Source organism: Drosophila guanche, unplaced genomic scaffold (genome assembly GCF_900245975.1).
Source record: "Drosophila guanche unplaced genomic scaffold, DGUA_6, whole genome shotgun sequence".
In the NCBI taxonomy this organism is placed as follows: Eukaryota; Metazoa; Arthropoda; class Insecta; order Diptera; family Drosophilidae; genus Drosophila; species Drosophila guanche.
This window is the reverse complement of record NW_022995754.1, coordinates 1,891,004-1,908,831: the sequence shown is the minus strand read 5'-3', so window position 1 is coordinate 1,908,831 and position 17,828 is coordinate 1,891,004. Positions and strand designations below refer to the sequence as shown.

The following is a 17,828-nucleotide window of genomic DNA, read 5'->3' as shown; positions in this document are numbered from 1 at the left end:
ACTCTTGAAATCACTTTTGAATTCACTGAGGAAGCTGGATAGAATGATGATGGGGTCCTGCTGGTGGGGCAGGGACGAGCGCACACAACCACCGCTGCCGCAGGACGACAGCCAACTGTGCGATGGGGCCGAGCGCCATGGCCAGAAAGAAAATTGCAAAAGCGTTCGGCATTCGTTTTGCAACTCCAACTCGAACCTGTTCGACTCGCTCTGGCGGACAAGGACGAGTCGTGGCAGCACCCACACAACCACACACCCACCCACCCCCTTGCCTGCCGCGACGACACTTGTTACGGTTTCGGGCTTGGGGGCTCGGGACTGACGTTGAGGCTGGGGCTTCGGCGCTGGTCCAAGTGTTCGTGCGTGTTTGCTCGCAGCTACCCGTACAACGTGTCGTATGCGCACTTTTGCGGCATTTTTAAAAAGGCGGGGGAGGATGGTGCTGTCGTGGCACGAAGCTGGCTCGGAATGAGACATTCTGCCAAATTCAAATTTATGTTCGCATGCAGTCGATTTTGACATTGGGGTGCGCTAAGTTTCTACTTGCATTTAAAATGGGATTAGCTTTGAAACAGTTTATACTTCAAATAATTTATGGGGCACTCCCATCTCCGAAAATCTGCAAAGTTCAACTCAACAATTAATCAATAATATTCAAGTTGAGGCACTTCTTGATGGGCCACTTGGTTTATTTTTGCAGCTGTGAGCCGTACATTAACATGACAGCAATTAAAAATGATTTATTTTGGATTTAGCAGCTTTAATCGGATCAAAAAGTAGATTTGAAATGCTAAATTAATTGCATTGTACTAAGGTAGCAATAATACCCCTTAAAGGCATTCGATTTATGAGCAAAATTAACTTGAAAAAAAACTTTAAAAACTCCTGCATTTTATTTGTTTGTATACCTAGAAAGTTGTTCCCTCAAAGTGCCAACACAGCGCAACAAATAGTCCATCAGTTCAGTGTTTGAATCTCTATCTCTCCATCCATCTATATTCGATTTACTAAACATCCTTGGGGCTAAGGCAACAGCAAACAATTGACAATGTCCGCCAGCAATTGGAAAAATGTCCGACACTATTATTTAGCAATCTAAACGATTTTGTGCGAGCACCGAACAGGAACAACTCGTATTTGCCATGGACGCAGTTGAATGTGTGTATATATTCCCATTGGAGTTTCTGTCTCGATGCGTGTGAGTATTTGGACGTGCCCGTAGCTCGGTGATTTGGTAATTGCAGCATCAACAATGATGTCATAGCAGGGCAGGGCAGGGCTTAATGTTTATGCAAGTGTGTGGTCTGTGGCCCAGTAATATGCAAGCGGCACAATTAACGGTGACCAGTCGCAGGGCCAGTGAGAGCGAGAGCCAGACAGGCCTGCGAGCTATGCAAATGTGTCGAACACAGTCAATTAAATTCGAACTCGCAGCCAGCAGTCGGCAGTCGGCAGTCGGCAATGGCCAATTGGCGAGTGTTAAAGCGCCAAAAGGGAACCTTAAACCGGGGAACGCGGAACGGGGGGGGGGGATAAACATGTCTGGTCTGGGTTATGCCTGGCAATTTGATTAAAATTTGCAACAAAAAAAAAAGAAATGTGTTTCCCACTCGAACGAAAATTTGTAATTCAAATTAAAAGCGCAAATAGAAAATGGAAGGGAGAAGGCAGATGGCAGATGGGCTGTGGCAGGCACAACAAAGGGAATACCAAATTACTAGTGAAGCGTCTATCTCAGCAGAGTCGAGGGGGAGCAGCCAGAGAGAGAGACGACAGTGGAGAGTCCTGGCCAAAAGGCAATGAAAAGCAGTCAGTGGAAATGACGGCAACTAAAAAACAAAAAGCAGCAAAAGGAAAAGAGGAAAAAAGAAAATAGAAAATGCCGCCACATTTGAATGCTGTGAAGCAACAATGTTGCATTCCACTTGGGCACTTTGTTAGGGACTGCCACTGCGACTGCTACACTCACTCGTATGTGGCAAGGCAGCAACAGTCAGCACAGCACAGGGTAAATGCGAACAGAGACAAAAGGCAAAGGGGGCCTGGCTCTGGGACAAAAGGGCGAAAAGTAAAAGCCACGCAGGCATTTGGCACGGAAAAATATTTTAAAATTCCAGCAACGAAAGTGCAGACAAAACTCTTAAATGACGAGCAGCACGTGCCCAAATAAAATGATGCGCATAGTTTGGGGCCAAGTCGGAGAGAGAGAGAGAGAGAGAGAGAGAGTGGGCAGGCTGTGTTCCCATATGTGCGAAAGGCAAAGCAGATAGAGTCATATGTGCAGCTGTATATAAGCCTCTGCTTGCCATCTTCGTGGCATCAGGGCGTAGGCTCAGCAGCTGGCATTTTCTTCACTTTTTTTTGGCTGACTTTGCAATGTGTCTGTCACCTCGTGCAACATTAGATTGCTGCTGCGTTGCAGATGTGTGACAAGTGCAACTGAAAATGGCTTCTTTCCACTGATATATTGATAAACATCAATGCCATAAGGCAGCAGCATCAGCAGCAAGGACATTTTAATATTAAATATCGAAAAAAGTCTGCGAATCAAGTGATTTTTGTGTGCATTTTAAAACAATTTCAACAATATCAAATCACAAAACACCCAGAGACAGAGAGAGAGCGAAACATTCAAGTGCGAAGATGACTTTAGATAACAGAGAAATGGGAGACCGATGGAATACATCATTTGAGTTGTTTGGCCATAAATCAGCAGCGGGTCAAAGGTCTATTTGGTGCACTCTCCCACGATGAGGTCCATTGGAATTTCTCATGCATCAATTGAATGCCAAAATATCATATTATAAATGTAATTTATCATTTTTATTTGTACATTTGCGACGCAGTCAAAGGCAACACAAATGTGGATACAAGTTTTTTATCATTAAAATTATCAATCAAATAACGACAAACAAACGTAAATGGTTAATCATTTTTTTTAAATATTATTTATGCACAAAGATGAAATATTATGCCGTTGGGTGCCGGCCATTAAAGGAGCATTTGTGGGGGGGGGCATTTAAAAAAGCAAAAACCCAAATCAAAGGCTATAATTATGAAACAACTGGCAGCCACATAAGCTGCATAAGTCGAGTGATTTTCAACATCCAATTCCTTCTTGTTAAGTGCAAACATGCAGATGAAAATCAACTGGAAAATGCACAGAGTGGAGGCAGATTATCGCAGCATAAATCAGCTGTTATTACACTGCCTGCCAATGGCTGTAAATGCCAGCTAATTAAAGTTCTTCCAATAATTCGAAATGCGTTTTTTTGCATTCGATTTGATTTAAGAAATTTGCATAAAATAAACATTGGCATTTACGAGTAAATCACGGCAGCACACAATCTAAAAAGAAAGACCAAAACATTCAAATAACAAAAGGCTGGCCGGCCATTCCGCTCTCTGGCCATAATCAATCAAACGTAAAATAAATGAAAATATGCTGAATAAACCGAACAACAAATCGTTGTTGTCTGCCCCCCCACCCCTCCACCCCTCCACCCACCGAACGGCGGGATTTGCTTCTTCCTTTTTTTAACAATTTTTGTCTGTTTTGGCTGGTGGCTGGTGGCTGGTGGCTGTCTTGGCGGCGGCCGTGGCTCTGCTGCTCTTTAATATGACTTCCTGAACCATTAAATTTTAGCATAACAAACAAAATACTTGCCGACCATTTCCGCTTTGGCTTGTTTCAATGACATTTAAGCGACACAAAAACGAGAGGCAGAGACAACAAAAAAATATACAAACTGCAAGTGCAATAAAAAATTTGTTGAAATATGCGACGAACGCTGCCGTCTCTCTCCTGGCTGCAACCCCCTCAATGTCTCACTGCACCCCGCTCCCCCCTGTGTGCCAGGCACCGAAATGCCAAAAAGAAAAAAAAAGTATATTGAAGAGGGTTTAATATGCTGACTGTGATATACCCAGGCATGGCAGTAGTATTTATTTTTATGTCAACAAAAGAGATTTTTCGTTTTCATGCAGCAAACTGAGGGGAATGCTGCTTGGGCAGCTGCTTGTCAACTGCTCTCGGGGATGTTCTCGGATTGTTTCTAGTACACATAATTCTCAAAAAACAACATGCCCCTTTGGCTGCACAATTAATGGATATAGAACTGAATACCGCCTCGCCTCGGCTCTGTTTGGCACTTCAATTTTGCCCTCGACGACGCCCGACGGCGCACTTTATGGCGATTGCAGTCCCCAGCTGCACTCGGCTAACTGCACTGCAGTGCACATGCTAAGGGGGGGACTCCGCGACTCCACTTGGACTTTGTCCGGGAGTTGGACACGGACTGGGTGTGTGGGGGTGTGGGACTCGGGCAGTTTGCTAGACAAGTGCTACTTACAGCTATTTTATGCTTGGAAATGTCCTTTTGAGCTTATCAGCGCTTAAAATCGGACAGAAGTCAGCCCAAAAATAATGGTAGGTGGGACACCGGGACAGGAGTGGCAAGGGGAAGCACACAAAAAGACGGCTGCAGGTGAAACTGCACGGTAAACGAAACGAAATAAAATCATGTGACACTTTGTGGTTAATAATGCGAGGGTATGCATGCAGGACGAGCCCAGCCAAGGGCTCCTTTTGTCTCTCCCGAGCACCGAAAAAGCGGCAGACCAATTGGCTTCCGTGGAACGGAACGGAACGGAACGGGACAACGGGTTCCTGGCAGTTTCGGTGGCGGTGGCCGTGTCGGTGATTTAAATGCAAATTTATTATCATGCAGCAGTAAAAAAAAAAACAAAAAAAGTTATACACAAAATCAGAGTGTGGGAGAGTGCGGGCGCATTCACAAAATATAAATAAATGGGCGAGCAAAAAAAATATGTAATAATAATAATATTTACACAAGCAAAAACATAAAAAAAAAGGAAGAGAACATTTTTAATAATTTCTCGCTTTTGCATTTACATTTTGATTAAAGCAATTTGCATATCGCGGTGTGCGGCCAGCCAGCGATTAATTGATTGAAAACAATTGGAGTATTAATCAGCGCCAAGTTGCCACAGCGGAATCAAGGCCAGCTGGCCTTAAATTTTAATTGAATTCAATTTCTTAATCGCAATTGATGGGCATTCATGGGTGAAGTGCAAAGAGACTTATAGTGTGAGACTCATAACATATTGCTGCTGAAAGTTTTTCCAAGCTAATTTGGAGAACATTCAAACAAAGGCAGGCACACACATTCACCCTGCCTGCTGCTGCTCATCGTTAGTCAGTGACTGCCTGCCTGCCTGCCTGCCTGTAAAGCAAAATTGTTCTGACAGCCGGTGCTCGCCGTGGCGAAAGGGTATATGAAGTGCGTGAGAATTGGAGTGTGACAGAGGGAAATACTAAATGGAATGTGTGCTTCTGTATCTCTCTCGGAGTGTACACAATCATTTCTATGAATTTCCATCAATATTTTCTAGCTTCACTAGCTTGTCCAGGGCATCCCGCATTCGTGCATGGTCCCTGCCTCATCTTTCTTCGTGTTTAAGTTTGCCATTTTTCAACAACTCATCAATCTGTTCGATCTGCCCGGGCACAAGCTACGGCGCTACTTAACGTTTTGCTCTAACTTATGCCAGGCACGCACTCGCTCACTCTACCCACAAATGCAGCAGCAGCAGCAGCAGCAGCATCAGTCTTTGTCTTTCTCTCTGCAGCACTGAGCAAATATACATACGTTTTGCTAGAACCCAAAGCGGAAGTTTCACTCATGAGCCTCAAACCAGCGACGCTGCTGCTGCTGCCTGCTGTCGCCTAAAACTTTTTTATTATGTATTTTGCGCTTTTATTATTCATCTATCATCGCTGTTATAGTTTAATAGAAAGTTTAAAAGTCATCATCATCGTGGCTCCCCGGGCACAGCCATTGCCAATGACTTGCCAAACACACACTAAGCGCCATATGCTCAGGATCTGAGCCAACTGTTTCCACATGACAGGGGGAAGACACTCACGACTCCCTCGAGGCAGTCTCCATCTCCAGCCAAATGGCATTTGGCCAGCAGACAGGAGATAAACAATTAAATTTATGCAGCGAACGTTTCATTAGCATTCGAGGAAGGCAAACTAATAGCAGGACAACGAAAATGGGACCAAAATCATTCCTGGCTTAGATTTTTTCTCTTTTGGCTGCAAACCCGAGCCCCCCCCCAAGCCCCCAAGCCCCCTAGTTAGTGTTAATTAACTTGGCGCAAAGTCAAGTGCCCAAAACAGACACAATATGGCCATAGCCAGTTGCACTTTGAACTTATTTTACTGACAGGACATGGCTGGCTGCCATGGGAGATATGGCCAGGGCTAGGACTAGGCAAATTCAATAAAAATTCTCCCAGCAGCGACATTAATGGGCGGGCGGGCGGTGGGCATAGGGGCAGCGTCAAACGCATGCAAAAACCCAACAAAACCGCAAAGTGTTTCTAATAAATTGTGCAACAGCAAAAGCAACAACAACAGCAACAACAACAAGTGTTTAAATTTATCGCATCTGCGATTTACACACACAAACACAGCAGCAACATACGCATATCGCTCGGACTGAATAAACAATATTTTATATGAGCCAAGTGCCCCAGGACCAGCACTCTAGCAGCAGCTCCTCGCAGCTAGCAGCTCGCAGCTTGGCCATCGCCATCGCCTCGACCATTGGCGCTAACTAGGAGCCGTGGGGGAGAAGCTGCCAGCCTAAAGGATACCCTATTTGGTTGGGCTAATGGAAAGTTAGGGCAGAAAAATGTATAATTTATGTTCTTAAATATTTTGTACCCTAATTATATTTTTTCATATTATTTCAATCCAAGAATATTCAAAAATAATTACATTTCTCACATTTTTCCATTCAAATATATTGAAAAATTAGTTGCAGGCATCATTCTATGTCATGCCCAATATCCCCCAAGCCAGAGATCGCACAGATCATAGGGTATACAAACCACGAAGAGCAATTATGATATCGGGCATGATTTTGTGGGCAATTGGCTTTAATGGCTGGCATGGGCAGGCCCAGCCAAGCAGCAGCAGCCCAGCTTCGTGCTTGCCCCTAGTATATGTCTCCTGTCGCTTCTTTTGTATGCCCTATGTGTGTGTACAATTTATTTAAATGCTGCCAAAAGGCAACACCACAGAACTGAAGCTGACACAAAAGCATGAACTGCTGCTGAGACTGAGGCTGAGACTGAGGCTGAGGCTGCTGCTGATGTTGGATGTAGGCGACACTCAATTGGCCTCCGTTTTGGTAGGCTAAAGTGTCGCGCTAGCTGTGTATTATTAGCACCAGCCTGGGCCCATTGCCAGCTGCTAGCTCGAGCCCAGAGAGAGTGAGTCCCGATGCCTATCGGGGCGTAAGCAAAAACCCATCTAGCCCAGCAGCCTTTACATTCCCATTTTGCCCATTTCCCTTTGCGCTTGTGGTGTGTTATTTATTTGCTATACCCTGGCAGAGAGGGTGCTATAATTTATAGGAGCTGTTTGGGGCAGCCAGCTAGGAGTTCATTCTACAGCAAGATTGTGTAGCTATGTGGCTTTGTCTCTCAATATTTATCATACACAAAAGTAAGAAAACAAATGGCTATAAGCAGCATCGAGCAAACCCAAAGTTTAGCCTGCATCTGAGAGAGTATAAAAAGCTTCGACTTTCCCGTTCTTTTCCTTCCTTCTTGTATATTTTTGTATGTGTTTTTTTTTGTTGCTGTTGCTGGTTTGTTTTGCGGACTGCAATTTATTTTTATATTGCCTTATATGATAATCGTTTGCATTAAAAATCGGCCGCCGTTTGTCCGCTTGTCTGGGACTCTTTAGGCCTGTCTGTCTGTTTGTCTGGCAGTTGCCTTTTGCCAAAAAGTGTCGCTGTTTGTATTTATTTATTATTCAAAGTGTTATCGCTGAGAGAGCAGCGGTGGTGGTGTCAGTGGTGGTTTGGTTGGGTTGGGTTGGGTTGGGGGCAGCGCATGGCAGCCAAAAACCCAAAGGATTAGTTATGATAAATGTGTTTTATAAGCGTGACACTCGCACACACATCGGGGAAGGGACAGATAGAGCGGGTCATGTCCTGTGTCCCATTTTAATGCACAGATAATGAGTTCCTTTGTTGGCAATATGTCAAATCGCTAGGCCAATATTTCAGCCTTCGTGCTTGCCAGGCGGAGAGAGCCAGCGAAAGGATTGAGATTGTGGGTTTATGTACATTTTGCCATTTGCCGTTTACCATTTTACCATTTTGATATTTACCATTTACCATTTACCATTTTGGTGTTTTGTATATGCGCGTCGAATCGTGTTAATTGCCATGCTGCGGCAGTCCCCTGTCTCTTGGCAGAACTACTGTGATGAGATTAGTTTGCCAAGTTTATTCGCATATAAATCAGTGGCTTCAATGCTCGGGGGGGGCCTGAGATGTTACGCAAGACACAACATGAAATGCTGATAAATATGGGCGAAACTTGAGAGCGAACAGAAATCAATTAAAATCGCTTCAATGGGTTTGACTGCTGCTGCTGCTGCTGCTGCTGTTATTGCTCATCGGTCGGTTGCCATGGCTAATACTTAATTAGTCGTGTGGAGAAGGGTGTATCGAATTTATCAATGAACATGTCACATTAGGCTCAACCCAAAGGGGAAAACACTAGACAAAGGAAAGGTTTTTGCTTAACGAACTTTCCACACATTAATTGTGTAACTCAATTTGTGGCTTCATTTTACATCATTTTATGTAGAGCCAAATATAATTTCTACACCGAACAAAATCTTAGTTAAGTATTGGGAAATAGTTTAGAAATAAATGTAGCCAGCAAGGAACACTTTTTTAACCTCTCTGGCAAGAGCTAAGTCCCTCAGTGAGCACATCTCAAAGTTGCCTATGCCTTGGGCGGGCACACACTATTTTCATTCAATTATTGTTTTTATTTTCTCCTTTTTTTTTTGAAGGAAACAAAAAAAATGCAATTATGTAAGTCGGCAAGCATAATCGATGAACGACCCGACCCGCTCCAGCTCCTGCTCCTGCACCATCCTTTAGCTGCCATTGCCCATTGTTGCTGCTGCTCGTCTGCGATTCTTCGATTGTTTTTCTGACATGGGTAGAACTTGGTGCCGCTGCGCCTGGCTAAATGTGTATGTGATTGCCTTATCAAGAGGTATGTAAGGTAAGGTGCTTATAAATTCGATTAAATTAACGCCAGAACGCACGCACACTGGCTCCGCGCAATCCTTGAGGAAAAACTCCTCTCTCGTGGCACTCGTAATTTCAATTTAATCGCGTGACTGCCGATGTGCTGGCTAATAAATATTTCACTTATTTCACGATTTTCACGCCTACTATTTGCTGATATCCCCCCTTAACACTCTGCCCCCCCCATCGTGCTGAAGTTGACCCTGATGCGGAGTGAATTGCTACAAAACGTTTTCACCATTTGTTCTTTGCCTGCTCGCACATTGTCACCCCCCCAAAATGTGTGGAAAGGTGGGCGGACATGTCTCGGACTGCTGCTGCCGAGGTGTTGAATGTGCCGAGTGCTCCCAAGTGCTGCTGCTGCCGCCGGCGGGCATGGGGCGTCTCTCAAAATGAGTTGACACTTTGCATGTCAGTGTAATTTTGAAATATTAATCATATGGTATATGGCATGTGCAGCTTTAGGCGACGATGACTGCTATGCCAGCCAGCCAGCCAGACTGGGAATATGTTTGCTTGGCATGGCATGGGCTTCAGAGTTAGAACTGGTGCCGTGGCAGTTGAAACTATTGTTGCCGTTGCATATTACGTTACAGGCGAACATTAAGGACACACACTACTAGACCAGAACAGCAACACAGCCAGGACAAAGGAGAGCTTCGGCTGCATAATCAAATAGAAACTGCCACTGAGAGAAATGTGCACTAAAAATAATAATTAAATATTAAATTTAAGTGTTAAAACAACCAAAACTTTTTATTTATTTACTACAAATATTTATTTATTACTTTTATAAATCTACAACTAATTTCTCTCAGTGTTATTTTGCTTGGAACTCGCCTGGAGTTGGCATAAAGCAATTAGTGTTGCATTTTATGGCCTTTAATGTGGTAATGGTTTCGGGTAATTAACAATTATGTCTAACTGCAAATGCGACACGTTGCCGATTGCGTGTGTCCCAGTACCGAGTAGAGGGTCCTGCCCGCAATCGCCATCTCGTGGCACTTCCTTCTTGAGGTTATTACAAAATTTTGCATATTTCAAGTGGCTACCGAAAACTTCAACTCAACTCTGGCTGAAATCAAGCACACACCCACCCCTACAGCCTGCAACATTTGGAAGCGAAGAGAAGCAAAAGGGAAACTTCATTTCCATTTTCCAGCTTCAGCAGCAGGAGCAGCAGCAGCTGAACAAAGCAAATTAGCCATGGCTGTGAGAACTAACTAAGTGGTTTGCTTATTGTTAGTTCGTTTGGCATATTAAAATGCTCACAAATTGCCCTCACTTTTAGCCCGTAATGTGGCCCCCAAGTAGAAGCGGGGATCAACTCTGCTGCATTCCGCCAGATTAATTACCCATGCAAAATGTTGCAGCCCACTGAAGACAGATAGAGAGAGAGAGAGAGAGAGAGAGAGAGAGAGAGAGAGTCCCAGCGACCTAATGAGCCAAACTGCATCGAGAACAATGGCTGCTGCATATTTTATGTGTGTTTTGGTGGGTTGGGCTCGCATGATTAATATTTCCAGTTGAGCTCTAAAACTGGACAAACATTTTGAGTGCTTTGAGTGTATATTTGGGTGTTTTTAGCTCAAGAATTTCTTAATTGAATTAAGTTAAGCAGCTAACAAAATGACAGGTGTTTGCCGGCACCTGTTGCGGCTTGTGCACATGAGGACAGGTTTTGAATTTTCTCTTTTTGTAAAGGTTTCTCGCTGCTTCTTTCGTTTCTTTTCTGGTTCAGGCATCTCAAAATACCTTCAGAAATGTCACATAAATATCTGTGCTATCTGCCAGTCATAACTGCACTCAAATTCAACCTCTAAGCGCCATTTAGTGTGTCCCAATGGGGGAAATTGCAAATTTCATTTTAAACAGCAACAGACGCTCCTTAGGACATAATTAAAATGACCCAAGCCAACCTAATGGGCGGCTGCCCAATCCCCACGCCCGCACACCCCCGTGCGCATTCCCAATCCCGCAGAGATCGGGAGCCCCATTCTGCGGTCGTGACTGGAACCTCGGACTGGAAAGTCTATTAACGTACACTGAAACTGTTAATTTTGCTGATGCAATTTCGGCTCAATTTATTGTGCACCCACAAAATACAGTACAAAAAAATATCTGTGTGTGTGTGTGTGTGTGTGTGTGTGTGTGGGTGGCAAGCGGAAGCAGAGCAAACGAGGAAAACGAGCCGAAATTGAAAAGCCAAAGTACATAACAACAAGCTGGTGGCCAAACGCAGTACCTACCCCGCACAACCCCCCTGCTGCAACCCAAAAAATGCCAATCCCAGGCGCGAAAATCAATATAAATATGCTAGGCAGAGGCACAGGCACAGGCACATGGCCATGGAGCTCGCTCCCATCCTCTCTCTCTCTCTGTCTCGCTGTGTCTGCCTCTCTTTCGCTCTTGAAACATGAGAATTTATGTGCATTTTGTATGCAGGCGACTAAATAGACAAGACTAGGCGGAGGGTCCGTGCCGGCTGTGCGTGCGCCATACGAACAGAGAGACAGAGAGACGAGCCGAGAGACCAAGCGAACATAATACAATGGCTGTGCCAAGGACACACCCCACACCCCCACCCACTACACCACGTAACGATAAAACTTGAAAATTTGTTGCTGGACTGTGTGTGGGGTGTAGGCCTAATTTGACGCCCACTGCCACACCCATAGCGGAAATGCACGCACCATTGAGTAGTGTGTGTGTGTGTGTGTGTGTGTGTGTGTGGGAGTTGTATGCGTGCAATTTCAAATTTATGCACTGCACTGTAAAGCAGGCAAACATTTCCGCCAAACGCACACAGCGCCTCCACCCTCCGGGCCAGCTGGGGAAGCTCCTCCTGAAGCTGCTCCTTCTGAGAGAGAGTGCAAAAATCGAATGCGAGGCACAATTGTGAATTATTTACAGCATGCTTTTGGGGCTGACTGACGCGACTGCTTGCGCCTGCTACGCTACGGTCAGCGACAAACCTAATTACAGTTAGCAGTCGCACCCCGGCAGGGGGGGGGGGGGGGGGGGGGGGGGACACGCACGAAAGAGAGAGAGAGAGAGCAGAAAGCAGAGGCAAAAGGCAAAGCGCCCACAATGGTCGCCTTTGTGGAGTCGTTTAGCCGCGCAAATTGCTGTCCATTCAGTTAGCTGTTAGAGCCCTTTTGCCACTTTGCCACACACACACGCACACACACACACACACATACACCTCTGCCGAATTCAACTGCCAAGCCACATAACTTTGTGCCCCATCCCCCCCGCCACATTGCGACAACTGACTTTTCAACTCGACTTCGAGCCGACTGCAGTTTGTTGTTCCTGCTGCTCCTCTTCTTGTAGGAACAGGAGCTGGCTGGCTGGCTGGCTGGCTCCTGTCAAGTGGACAACGTCAGAGCCAACAACAACAACAACAACAAGAACAAAGAAACACAGCCTGCTGCAAAATATTGTGCAATGCGCTGCCAAATAACGAGAGAAAATAAAAGTTTCGCCAGAGCCTGAGAGGGAGGGAGGGAGGGTACGACGTGTGGCATACTGCGTACATTTTTGAACACTTTGAAATATAAAAGAAATATTTACTCGGGCATTATTATTGATAATTATTTTTAATTAAACATTTTCTTTTCTTTGCAGGTCGCACAAGGCCTTCCTAGTACCGATGCTACCCATGGCTATCCCTGTCACGGGGTATCCACAGATGGGAGGCGCTGTTACATCGCGCATAAACAGCAACAACGAAAAAGCTTTAACGGCAAATGTCGAACCACGGAGTCTCTCGACCCTCGAATGTCGAACTGCTCCGCAATGACCAAATGCGTTTGTTCATACTCCCCCCTCCTGTACGTGCTCCCTGTCCGTGTCCGTGTGTCTGTTTTATTTTACTTTTGCATATTTTTTGGCGTGTTTCAACTATACTGCGGCTCTGTCTCTACATTTTTCAAGTTGTCTGCGTTTGACGTGCACGGATGGGCGCTCCACTGCGTCGGCGGCAGCGTCAGCGGCAGCGACGTCGTCGGTTGGCGTAGTTACAGTTTTGCCCATCGACTCGTTGCCACCCCCACTCCCACTCCCAGTTCCACTCTCCCTTGTGCGGTTGTGGTTCGTTGCTTGGTTATCGCCAGCGCCACTACTCCATACAGTCAAAGACCACTGCCACTGCCACTGCCACCACGCCGAAGGACTAGCCGAGCAGCCAAAAAAGGGAGCCCAACGACTTGGCGGGTGCCCTGTCGGTGAGCCTGTTTTTTAGTGCCTTCCGTTACCATTAAATTTTACGTTTTTATTAGCGCGCACACACACACAGGCACAGACACACAGCTACAGATAGGACACCCCCCCCCCCCCCACACACTACGACTTTTGCCAGCAACAAGAACAATTTTTGAATATTTCCGTTTTGGCTGGCAGTTTTCGGTTTTCGGCTTGTCTACAAAATGCAGTTTTGCATGCACTTCGTCCGGGCGCGGGCCACAAAACAGACAGAAAAAAAAACAATAATAAGTGCAAAACGAGAAGCGAAAAAACGAAAAAAGCGAACAAGCAAACCAAAAAGAGGGCACAAAATCAAACAAAAAGGAGAAAGAGCTGGGGAGAGAGAGCGAAACAAAATTGCATAGCGCTTGGAAAGGCTATGATGATTTTTCTGCGTTTTTTTACTTTGTTTTTTCTCTGCTTCTTTCTACCCCTTTTCACTGCTTGCTTATGGCTTATCAACGTCTCGGATCGTTCGCTCAGGGGGGGGATAGTGAGTGTTGTGGGTGGGAGAGTGACTGCCAGAGCAAAAGTTGGCACAAAGATAGCGGAATATTGTCGCTGAACAAGAAGTTGCATATTTTTGAGCAAAACAGACAAGGGGGCAGAGGGGAAGACCAAACAGCACCACCATTAAGAGGCCACGACGAGGCCATAACCAACACCAGACCAATGTTGTAGTTGGGGTTGCAGTTGCTGTTGTGGGCGGGCTCGAAGCTCAAGCCGCAAATCGAATAGTTGCAGCCACAACATGTTCTGGGTTGCAGGGGTTGCAAAGGAACTCAAACAACGCATGAAGCAGCTCAAAAAACTCAAAGCACGCAAAGCACTCAAACTTCTGCCACGCTCAAACCTGCTGGCTGTGCTTTCAACCCTCGACAAGTTTGACATCCACAGCGACATCGGTTCGACAGTTGCAGGGGCTGACAACAAAAAAAAACTCTTATACGACGACATCAGAGTAGTCCCAACGGCAACACTCAGAGCGAGTTCGATCGACTCAATCTCTTTCGGAAACTCAAATTCAAAATTCAAACAAAATCAACAGCAACCGAAAATTAGTTAGAATCCCAGCTCCGATTCCTCCTCTAGGGGCAGACAAAATGAATCTCTGTAAATGGCTGTGGCGGCTGTGCGTGAATTTCTTCTACTACAATTATCCGTGCATTGCCATCTACAGCAGTGTGGGTGCCGTGATGACGGCCTATCTGCACTACCAACTGCGTATGCACAGCCTCGATCTGATGTACTGGAAGCAATTGGCGGAGTCCTTTGCTCAGGAGGTCGATCGCTTTCAGCTGTCGATGCTCTTTGTGATATTCCTGATCAATTCCGTGTTCGTGTTCGTCCTGATGAGCGTCTACCTGCGCCCTGGCTGGGGCCATGGCGTGGATGGTGAGTTGACGCTGCTGCAGATCAAGGATCGCTATGCCCGCTACATTCTGCTGCGGCTGATTGCCCGCTTGGACCGCATTCAGAGCCGACTGGCAGCGCGGCGGGATTGCCTCTGCCTGCAGCACTATGTGCGCGCCCACTGCAGCATGCGCAAGGCGGTGGCCCTCTTCCGCAAGGACGCCCGCAAGCTCATCCGGCCCAACGAGTCGGAGATCATGCTGCCCGTCGAGGCCATCTACCACGTGGAGGAGGAGGACGAGCGACACCTGCGGCGCGCGGGCTACTACAGGCTGAGCATCGACACCTCCGACGAGATGGTCAAGGGATTGCTGAACGCCATTTAAAAGCGCTTCGATTAAAAGCGATTTCGACTTAAAGTTTGAGTACATTTCAGGCTGTCAGCTGCAGGACAACGACTACGATGACTCTCTGTGGCGCTTTAATTGCTTTTATCAACTCTCCGTTCGGGCAGAGTGGCGTGTGGCTTGCCTTAAAGCCATTTTATTGTTTCAATTGTTCGGTGCGGTGCAGGCGCCTTTTGTTGCACTGCTCCACGCCTCGCAGGCCCTCGCACGGGAGGCGGACAGTGTAGGGCAGGGCAGGGCAGGGCTTTTTATGGCCGCATTGTGCGCCAAGCTAAACAATAACAAGCAAGTCGCAGACAGAGGCTCTGGCCGGGACTCCAAGCCAACAAAAACAGAAACAGAAACAGAAACGGCACCGAAACACAGAGACGGAGACGGAGACAGCGACAGCGACTGGTTAGCAGCTACAGAAAACGGCAACAGAAAGCGGCAACAGCAGCAGCATTTAAAACTAAAACTAAAACAAGATAAAGGACACGCTGCGGCACCGAAGTTTTGTATACTCTAGCGGCTATAGCGCTGCAATGGCAGAGCATTCTTAGGTCCTACCCTTTGGCAAGGGTATGCCAAAATGCCAGTCCATGTCTGTTAGTGCAGCTCAAAACAATATCTAATGTTGTCTACGGCAAAATATTTTGCCAGTGCCTTTTGGCAGTTCCAGTTCCAGTTGCTGTTGCTGTTGCTGTTGTCCTGCAGGCAGGCCTTTTGTGTTTTGTCTTTAAAATAAGCTAAAAGGCTGTGCAAATTCCAGAAGGGAAACTTAAGCAGAAGAAGGCACAAAAATAGGCAACCTTTAACATCATTTAAGTAGATCAAGGCGGCTCAATGCACTTTGCAAATAATGCAAAAAGAGTTGGCTGTAATATTTACTGTAAAGAAAATATTTTAAACTTTTATCAATATTTTGTAAACCCAATGGTTCTTTTCTTTCTGTGAGTACATTAAAATTCAACTGATTATTCTCCACTTCCTCTTCTTGCAGACTTCTTTGGCCACATTTCCATTCTCGATGACTTCAAAGCGCGGCACGCACCGTTGGCCCCAAAAAGTAGGCAACAAAAACAGCAAACGAGAAACTCGCTTGGAAAACCAAGGCAAAAGAAGCAACACGCACTTTTAACACATTTTTTGCCATGTTGGAAAGCTAATGCGAAAATGCTTACCAAATGACAGCCTAATTTCGGTTAATGTGCCGTATCGTGTACCGGCACACACACACACGTACTTGGGGTCCTGGTTTGGGAATATGGCAAACTGCATTACTTCATTCTGAATGCGCATTTTTTACGAGTGAGAGTAGGAGTAGCAGTGGAACCGGACCCACCCACTTCCCCTAGTTGTTGTTGTTATTGTTACTCCTGTGGCTCCTGTGGCTGTGGCGCTGGTGAAAAAGACATTAAGTAGATTATAGTCTGATTGCATATTTGCGGATATGCGCGCCATAAACACGTTCAGACGTGCTGCAACCGCAACAGCGGCGAACACCGTGAGCACACGGCAGCGGCAGCGGCAGCGGCAGCGCAACAGCCGAAAGCCAACACGAAAAAATACAACGCTGTAAAGCGTGCAACCAAACACAAAAAAAAACAAGCAAAAACAAAGAAATGTTGGAACAGGAAGATACCCTTTGAGGCTAGGGGTTTGGCAGCAATTTTGAGGCTCAAATAAAATAAAATTAGATCTCAAGCAATAACGAAAGGCATGATAGATAATACCCATGCAATAGTTTATCAAATTAATAATTTCACCCTTAAATATGAATTATTTTAATATTTATCACAGACAATAACGAGCTAAAACCACACAAAAGCTGCACGCTAAGGAGAAACTTTAAGCTATTTACCCACAGCTACATGCAGCCCAACATACCCTCGCTTAATGGGTGTCCAAAAACAAAAAAAAGTGAGTCCAAAACATGAAACATGAAAACGTACGCGCATCTAACCGCAGACAAAATGACGCCGCTGCTTCCCTTCCCATCCCATTCCCCTCCCTCGCCACCTAGCCCACCCGCACCTCTTTTCTGCAGCTTTCCCTTTGCCTTTTGGCTACTGTTTCGGCTTCTGTCTTGCCTGAAAGAGTACAAAGCCCAGCGTCTGTCTCTCTGTGTCTGTGTCTGTGTCTGTCCTGCCGGAAGCATAGAAATTTTCCAAAAACACATGTAGCGCTTCTTTCCATGTGTGTGTGTGTGTGTGTGTGTGTGTGTGTGTGTGGGTGTGTGTGGGTGTGTGTCATAAACCCAAATAGGAGCTATTACTTTATCGCCGAGGCAACGCCACAAAATGGCTGTCTATTGCAGCTAAATGCTTTGCTTTTCATGTGTGAGTGTAGCTCAAGGGTCTGTGTGTGGATATATGTAGGCTAAGGGTGGGTTAGGTTTGTGGCATGTTTGGAGCTGCGGGTCAGGGGTGTTAATTTCATCAGGTGGAGAGAGAGCGAGAGAGAGAGAGGCCCGCAAGCAATAAACAAATAATCATAAATAATGTTGCCTTTTTAACATCGGGCTCTAAATTAGCTATTAATTGCTACACCGCCAGCAGCTGGACTCGAAGCTCCCGAAGCGCTGATGGGGTGCTTCCTCCCACAACCACTCAACATAGCGTTACGACCACCCACCCACCCACTTGTGTGCCCCCCCCCCCCCCCCCCCCCCCCCCCCCCC

General features: G+C 46.0%; 1 protein-coding gene across 1 annotated transcript; it reads left to right on the top strand.

The window, feature by feature from the left end:
- Positions 1-14,413: 14,413 nt before the first annotated feature.
- LOC117589336 lies at positions 14,414-15,178 on the top strand. The gene has a single exon (XM_034281188.1). It carries the CDS (start codon positions 14,510-14,512, stop codon positions 15,143-15,145), a length of 636 nt encoding a protein of 211 aa, XP_034137079.1. The 5' UTR covers positions 14,414-14,509; the 3' UTR covers positions 15,146-15,178.
- Positions 15,179-17,828: the final 2,650 nt, after the last annotated feature.

Excerpts from the sequence above, each read along its gene's own strand:
- LOC117589336 (XM_034281188.1), top strand. The coding sequence starts at position 14,510 with ATGAATCTCTGTAAATGGCTGTGGCGGCTGTGCGTGAATTTCTTCTAC.